Consider the following 8,551-nt stretch of genomic DNA (forward strand, 5'->3'; position numbering starts at 1 on the left):
TCGATCCTTACTGTGTGTATGATTTCTTGAATGCAAGTCTTCTGGGTCCATGGTATAGTTTCTAGACAAAGCAGTGTTGAAGTGGTTATTTTTGTTGTTATTATTTGTTTAATTGCTTTAGTTAGAACATTAATCATTGTATTGAGTTTTTCATTATTGTAGTTAGCTGCAGGCCTTGTCTAATGTCTGTTAGTTGTGGGGTAGTTGAGGCTTCCTTTAAATATTTCCTACTAAATGTAAACTTTGATCATAAGGCCTTGCCATTTATAGATTTACCATATGCCAACCTCTGTTACCATCCTGTAGTGTTTACTTAATATTTATGGCAACACCGTAAAGTGGTCTTTTAACAGATGGAGAAAGAAGGCAAAGAAGAATTTGCCCATGGTCACAAGACTAGAGCCATCTTCTTATGTACCTTCTCCTCTTTCTCTTTCATTGTGTGTGCATCTGCGCATGCACCCATGGTTGATGTGCATGAGTATAAAGGCAGAGATTGAAGTCACTTGTCTTTCTCAGTCACTCTCCACCTTATTTTTTGAGACAGGGTCCTCACTGGACTTGGAGCTACAGATTCAACTAGACTGACTGACCAGTAACCTCCAGGGATCCAATGGTTTCTAGACCTCTAGACCATTAGCAGGTAGTAAGAGGTGCCAGACCCCTATGTCCTCTAGTTGGCAGTTGGTACCTGCTTGTTTCTGAAACCTGAGAGTTACAAAGGCATGGGTAGTCTGCTATGTTTCTGGTCAGAAAAGAGACAATTTGAAAGCCCCAAATTATTCATTAAATTAGGCTTTGTGTCCTAAACTGATAGGATGGGAAACTTGGAAAGGACAAGTCCAAGCCTATAGGAAAGGGAGGACAAGAATTTCCAATGACTGAGGGACATTACAAATTAGTATCTTCCAACAAATCAGCCATTTGCCTTTTCTTTCTGCAGAGTGGAATACTCAAACCTGCTTTGTTTTCACCAGTCTTTTGGATTTACCAACCTACAACCCACAGACTGAACCCATGGCTTTTAGCATACTAGGCAAATATTGATGTGCTTTTATCTGACATCCATTTCCTCAAAACTGAAAACAGACCTAGACTCAGCTTTACCTATCCTAATTTGTCTGTTGGGAAAAAAATTTAACCAGTGGAACCTTACCTTTAATCTTCATTTTAATTTTTTGAGACAGAGTCTTGCTATGTGGCTCATGTTATTCTTGAATTTGGTATATAGCCTTGACTAGCCTCAAACTCCTGATAATTTTCCTGTCTCAGCTTCCTGAGCACTAGGTTTACAGATGTACACCACCACACCTAGCTGAACTTTTGTATCCCTTCAGATCTTGAGACATCCAGAATCTTTAAAAGGATCTTTTTCTATTGAGTCTGGGATTTTCTTCTGAGCTGTCACACTGATTCTGTAAGTTTCTCTGCTTCACTGTGCCTTCTCCACCTATGGCTGTTGACTACATCCTAACTGGGATGTCTCTGATTTCTAAGATGTCCAGGTTTAAAAGAATGGATATCTTGGATTTTGGCAGTTTTCCCATCATAATTATAGATCTTTATAGCCTTTTATTTCTGTGTTGTGTGGTTTGGATATATAGAATTCAAGGTGATAAAAGGAAAAGCTCTTGTTGGGCATAATGGTGCAGGCCTGCAACTTCAGCTCTTGAGAGGCAGAGATAGGCAGCCAGACTAGCCCTCATAACAAGACTCTGTCCCCAAAATAAAGCAAAGCAAAATGAAACAAGCTCTGTGGTGATGGGCTAGTAGGAATCATTTCTCTCATTCTCACAATCAGACATTAGCACAATGCCTGATATGCAGGAAGTACTAGGTAAACATCTGCCAACTGAAAACAGGCTGGCACATGCCTGCAATGCTAGCACTCAAGAGACAGAGGGAGGGGGATAGGGGATTTAAGGTCAACCTTAGCAACACATCAAATGGGCTCCTGTCTAAAAGATGCCCCTTCCTAAATCGCTAAATTAGTTAAGCAAATCTTTATATTACAAATGGATTTTTAAAAGATTACAGCTGGATTTAATTTTGTATAAAATACAGTATAGCAAAAGTGCAAAAGTAGAGCTCAGCAGTTAAGAGCATTGGCTGCTCTTCCAGAGGACCTGGGTTCAATTCCCAGCACTCACATGGCAGGCACAACTGTCTGTAACTCATATTCCAGGGGATCTGACTTTCTCACACATGCAGACAAAATACCAATGTAAATAAAATAAAAATATAATCTTTTAAAATGCAAAAGTAACTGGGCCTAGTAGTACCAACCTATAACCCTAGCTCTTAAGAGGCTATAACAAGAGGATTGCAAATTCAAGGGGATTTGAAAGCCAGTCCAGACAATCTAAGGATTCTCCCCACCCCCACCCCCCTCTCTCTGAAACAACACTGGGGATGTAGCACTTGCCAAGCATGCCTCAGTCCCTAGCTTTAACACTGGCACTAAAAAAGTGGAGTGGGGGAAAGGGGAGAGGCAGAAATGATCATGCTATTATTGTTGTTGCAACATTTAGAGAGCAAATGCTGGGCTTGGGATATAGCTCAGTTGGTTATGTATGAGAGACTTTTCCTGGGCAGACACACACACCACACCACACACGCACACACACACACACATACACACACACACACCACACCACACACATACCACACCACACCACACACACACACACACACCACACATACACACACCACACACACACACACTCTCTTGCACTTGTATTTATACACAGGCATCTATTCACTCCAGAAAGGTAACTCACAACAGATTACAGTATCGATTGCAACAGTATACAACTTGGTGAAGCAATGAGTTTTTGCTGGGGCTGTTGATAGGAGTGTGGGTGAGGGGTTACTTACAGGGAGTGGGGATAACTCAAAAGGAGCTGCCTCACAGAAAAGGACTGAGGAAAGCTGCTGAGCCCTGCACAGCTGCCAGCGTCCTGGAGAGAGGGAGACTCCTCCTCTCTGCAGTTGTTTTTCTCCTTTCTGCTCTCTGTTTCGGTTGTGGAGGGGTCCTGGACACTCAAGTTTCTGTCTTTCCATCTACCTTCTGAGTCTCCTGAGTTTCTACCTTCCTTCTGAAAGGACTGTTTTAAAATACTATAGTACTGTTGGTTAAAAACAAACGAACGAACGAACAAACAGTTCCTACTTTGTAAGTGTGAGGACCTGGGCTGCTTCCTGCTCCAGAATCCACATGGAAAAGCCTGGGTGTGATGCTGGATGTTTGTAATCCCAGCACTGGGGGTGGGAGGGCAGAGACAAGCAGATTCCTGGGATTTACTGGCCAGGTGTCTAGCCTGCTTTGTGAGTTCTTTTGTGACTGAGAGATCCCATCTCTAAAAACAATGTGAACAGCACCTGGGCAAAGGATGCTCAAGGTCATGCTCAGCTCTCACACATTACAGGCACACACACAGAAATCACACTGTCTCCAAATGTGTGTGTGTACATAGTGATGTGCATGAGTGTCAAGGCAGAGATTGAAGTCACTTGTCTTTCTCAGTCACTCTCCACCTTATTTTTTGAGACAGGGTCCTCACTGACTTTGGTCTCACTGATTCAGCTAGAGACTGACTGACCAGTGAACTCCAGAAGTCCAGTGGTCTCTGGACTCCTAGTGCTGGGGTTACAAGGCATGCCACTGTGTGCAGTTCCTCAGTGGGAGCCTGGAATTCAAACTCAGGCCCTTAAGCTCTTTACCAATGGAGTCATGTCCCCAAATAGCATTCTTTTCATCCTTTTGTCTTCTGTTTCTTAAAGGTGGCCTTGTAAAACTGAAATGCTGGTATAAAAAGACATAAGCAAGAAACCTAATTGATTTTATTTTCAAACTGACTAAAGACCTTTATAGTAAGAAAAGTTACAAAAATGCTGATAGCTTACTACATTCTTATATCATGAAGATGTGTAAACTTACAAACAGCATAGGAGATTTCTGAGCTCTGACTTTTAAAAACTATAATTGAAAGATATTTGGAAAGTGAACAGACAAGTGTTCAGATAAGGGAATGAAGAATATGATGCCCCAGCCTAATTAAAGTGCTCCTCATGAGGTCTGTACTTCTGTAAAATGAGAAAGGGAATTACAATAGACCTGAATGTTGACAATTCCCTGCAGATAATCTGCTGCCTGTTCTGTGTCTCTAATCTCACTCAGTCTTTTTAACCCTGACTTTGTTACTTGAAGCAAATTGGTAAAGCTGGGAAAGCTAATTATTCTGACTAATGGCCACCTAAGGGGCCCTCTAAGAAGGTATTTAGGGATTTGCTTTTATCACAAAAGCATGGTTGAAATTTTTGTTTTGTTTGTTGGTTTTTTTTTCCCTCTGTCCAGAAGAAAATAGACACCCTTGGTATTGGTGGTCCTAAGCTCCAGAGACTTAGAGAATGGGCCCTGGAACCCAGGTGCTTACTGTAAGGCCCTTTCTGGACCCAGGCTCTAGGTACCTTTCCAAGTCCAGATAAGGCCCTTCATGTTAGTTCTGTCACCAACTGTTGGGTGCTCTGAAACTCATCTACCTTAGAAAAAAAGCCAAATAAACCTTCTAGTACTTTGTCTTTCTCAGTTTTATGCTATGCCTTTTTTCATGCCCATGGTTCATGAAAACATGCCTCTAGCCACTTTTTATCACTTTGTGCTTTCTCATTCTTTGGCCAACTGCAATATTTTACCTCCACTCAACTTAACCAGTTTTAAAGTCACTAGTTACCACACTGTTTCTAAACTCACCAAGCACCTCTCAGGCCTTGTCTGTCTTGGCCCAGGCTCTAAGGATGACAGATTCAGCACTCCCTTTTCTCGAAGGGTTTTCCTTGGGCCTTATTGTCTGTTGCTAATAGTGATCTCCCTAGTCACTCTTCCTTGAGTTTCTAGAAATCTTCATGTATCTGTTGTCTTATTTTCATATCTATACATTCACAAAGCATCTGCCACATTCCAGTAAGTATACTACTTATTGCGGACTGAGAAAAAAAAAATTGCAGTGTTTAGACTCTCCAGAATAGGGCAATGCTTAACACACACCCAAACTTTACTTAGCATGTGTTTTCAAGTGTCTCACAGTTATGTGTTTGCTTTCATTCTAGACTTATAAAAACTTTGCTTCAAAACCTGTACCCCATTTTGGTAGAAACTTTTACAGGAACGTTAAAAAATTTAATGTTTCTGGTGGGGTAGTTAGGGAGATGTCTAAGCAGATAAAGTGCTTGCAGGGACAGGAGATAGGATCTCCCAAATCTATACAAAAGTTGGGAACCTGTAATTTCAGCATTCTGTAGGTAGAGGCAGGTGGTCCCCAGTGCAAACTGGCCAGCTAGAATGGTTACAAATTGCCTTGTTCAAGGTTTAAAGAGAGACCATGCCACAATTGTTTTTTAAAAAAAAGAGGAGTGTGAGAAAACATCCAACATCAACTGCATAACTACACACGCGCGCGCGCGCGCGCACACACACACACACACACACACACCTGTATATACCACACACATATACAGACTAAAGAGAAAGTGTCTCAAGGAGATTGAGCGTTTAGGCTATAGCTTAGAGATAGTGTACTTGTCTACTCTGTAAGTAGCTACAGGTTAGATACTCAGCCCTGAAGAATAAAAGATTAATAAGTTAAAAGGAAGGCTTTAAGAAAGTGGAAATGAAGACAGTTGCATAAACTGAGGGTTTGGGCAGCAGATGTATAAACTGAGGACATGAATGCCCCCAAGGCGTGTTCGAGGAGAAGGTTTTTATTGGACGTGAAGGAAAGCACAGTCCAGAGCAGGGAGAGAAAGTAGTATACTGAACATGGCCAACAGACTGGACTAGACAATGGGTGTGAGGGGAGTGAGAGAGGAAGGAGAGAGTGCAAAGGAGACCAAGAGAGAGGGGCACAGAATTCACAGGCAGGCAGGCAATAGGCCCTTTGTTCCAGTTGTTGGGGGACCCAGATGAAGACCAAGCTCATCTGCTGCATATGTGCAGGGAGGCCTAGGTCTAGCCTGTGCTCACTCTTTGGTTGGTGACCCAAAGGTCCAGATATGTTGACTCTGCTGGTCTTCCTGCGAAGTCCTTTCTTCTTCAGGTCCTTCAGTCTTTCTCCCAACTCTTCTGTAAGACTGATGTTGGATGTGAGTTTCCACATCTCTTTCCATTGGCTGCTGAGTGGAGCTTCTCAGAGGACAGCTATGGTAGGCCCCAGTCTGCAGGCATGACAGAGTATCACTAATAGTGTCAGGGATTGGTTCTTGCTCATGGGGGAGTCATTGGTTGGCCATTCCCTCAGTTTCTGCTCTACCTTTATCCTTGTATATCTTGTAGGCAGGACACATTTTGGGACGAGTGGGAGAAAATGTACCTAGTCCTATAGTGACTTGGGGTGTGTGTGTGTGTGTGTGTGTGTGTGTGGTTGGGAGGTATTAGTGACACACAGAGGGGGACATTCCCTTCTCAGAACATAAGGGGAAGCTGAAAAGAGAGGACAACTTACATGAGGGGGTGCTGGGAGGAGAGGAGGGGCTGATATTAAGTTATAAAGTGAATACATTTTTAAAAAATTAAGCAAAACAAAACAAGAAGGATATGGAACAGCCTCTAGAAATAGAAATGAATCTTCACTGATTTAGAAAACCCAGGGCTAAAGATGAGTACTTTCTGCAATTTCTTTCTCTAATTTAGCCAAGGACTAAACAAGAGGCCATGGTCATATTATTCAGGTAATTTGTTTTCATCAGAGGAAACCCTGGCTAAAAGACAACATTTCTCTTTTCACTCTTGATTTTGAAAAGCTCGAATCAAGACGAGGCATGCCCAGTCCATTAAAACTGAAGAAATGGAGTGATAGGTTAACTCTGAGATGAAGCTGAGTGATACGTCACCTCCTACTGCCTTCTGCTAGAACAGACGAGGGCTAGGGAGGGCTGAATGACTTCTTCCTTGGTGAAGTTATGTCCAGCGGCAATGACCCTGGTGTTGCTCCTCACTTGCAGTCACCGTACTTACACATCACCCGTTTGTCTGCCATACTTTGCCAACTCCTCCATGTCGAATGGAAGCTAAGATGACCTATCTCTGTGAGTCTAGAAAGATATACAAGTAAAGAAGAGGTCGTCTAGCTAAAAACCCCAGAGTAGGCTTCCTGGGGGACATTAGGAACAACAAAAGGAAAAAGGAATGTGAGATTCACGTTTCATTAGGGACCACAACCTAGGGCCAAACGGTTATGCTGTATGGTAGCAGGCAGACTGTCAGTAACCCCACGGCTCAGGCAAACGTAAACATGGACGCATATGCCATGAAGTACAATTAACACGAGAGCTGGACTGTGCCGGGGCGTCAGGAAGCCTTTCTAAAGTCATGCTCAGCCGAAATCTGAAGACACAGGGAAGTGTCAACTGGAGGAAGAGGGGCTGAAATGGACGACGCCTTCTGTGGACGAGAACCAAGAACCGTCAAATGGGAGAAGAGGACTGGAGAGAGCTGGGAGGGGATGATCCTGAAGCCAGCTTTGAACTTCGAGACGGTCTTAGCTACAGTTGCATAAAGAACTGCAGCGGGACAGAGACGACCTAAAGGGGCAGCTATCCAGGCGTTACCTAACTAGTTCTCAGGGGTGGGGGTGGGCAGTTAGAAGAACAAATTGGTAGTAACCTGTTGTTTTGATATGGATTTTAAATTAAACTGAGTATAGTCTTTTGACAGTAATTTATCAGAAAGTCAATTTTGAGTATTTCTTTTGGCAGGGGAATAAGAATATTGGTTATCAAAAGTATTCACAATTGTGTTCGCAGCCTTCACCGCGCCGCCGTCGCTCTCTAACGCCAGCGCCGCCTCTCCCTTGCTGAGCTCCAGCCGAAGGAGAAGGGGCTAGGTAAGGAGGTGCCCATACCATGGCTCGTACAAAGCAAACCTCCCGCAAATCCACCGGTGGTAAAGTACCCAGGACACAACTGGCTACAAAAGCCGCTCACAAGAGTGCGCCCTCTGCTGGAGGGGCGAAGAAACCTTATCGTTTCAGGCCTGTCGCTGTGGCACTCCGTGAAATCAGACGCTATCAGAAGTCCACTGAACTTCTGACTCACAAGCTCCGCTTTCAGCGTCTGGTGCAAGAAATTGCTCAGGACTTCAAAACAGATCTGCACTTTCAGAGAACAGCTATTGGCGCTTTGCAGGAGGCAAGCGAGGCCTATCTGGTTGGCCTTTATGAAGATACCAACCTGTGTGCTATCCATGCCAAACGTGTAACAATTATGCCAAAAGATATCCAGCTAGCATGGCGCATACGCTGAGAACATACTTAAGAGTTCACTATGAGGGGAAACATTTCATTCTCCAAAAAAAAAAAAAAAAAAAAAAAAAAAAAAAAAAAAAAAAGATTGTTTTCCTCTTCTTCCTGTTATCAGTAGTTCTGAATATTAGATATTTTTTCCATGGGGTCAAAGGTACCTAAGTATATTATTTCGAGTAGAAACAAAGGGGACAGAACCAGGTATTGGCAGTTTCTCCACGTTCATTTGTGTGTGAATTTTTAAAATAAATGCA

General features: G+C 43.0%; 1 protein-coding gene across 1 annotated transcript; it reads left to right on the forward strand.

Moving 5' to 3' along the window:
* Positions 1–7,899: 7,899 nt before the first annotated feature.
* On the forward strand, positions 7,900–8,298 carry LOC308417998 (histone H3.3A-like; the record flags this gene model as incomplete). Its single annotated transcript, XM_080913337.1, has 1 exon — positions 7,900–8,298. One exon carries the CDS (start codon positions 7,900–7,902, stop codon positions 8,296–8,298), a length of 399 nt encoding a protein of 132 aa, XP_080769463.1.
* Positions 8,299–8,551: the final 253 nt, after the last annotated feature.

Source organism: Micromys minutus, assembly GCF_963924665.1.
Source record: "Micromys minutus genome assembly, chromosome: 2".
NCBI lineage: Eukaryota > Metazoa > Chordata > Mammalia > Rodentia > Muridae > Micromys > Micromys minutus.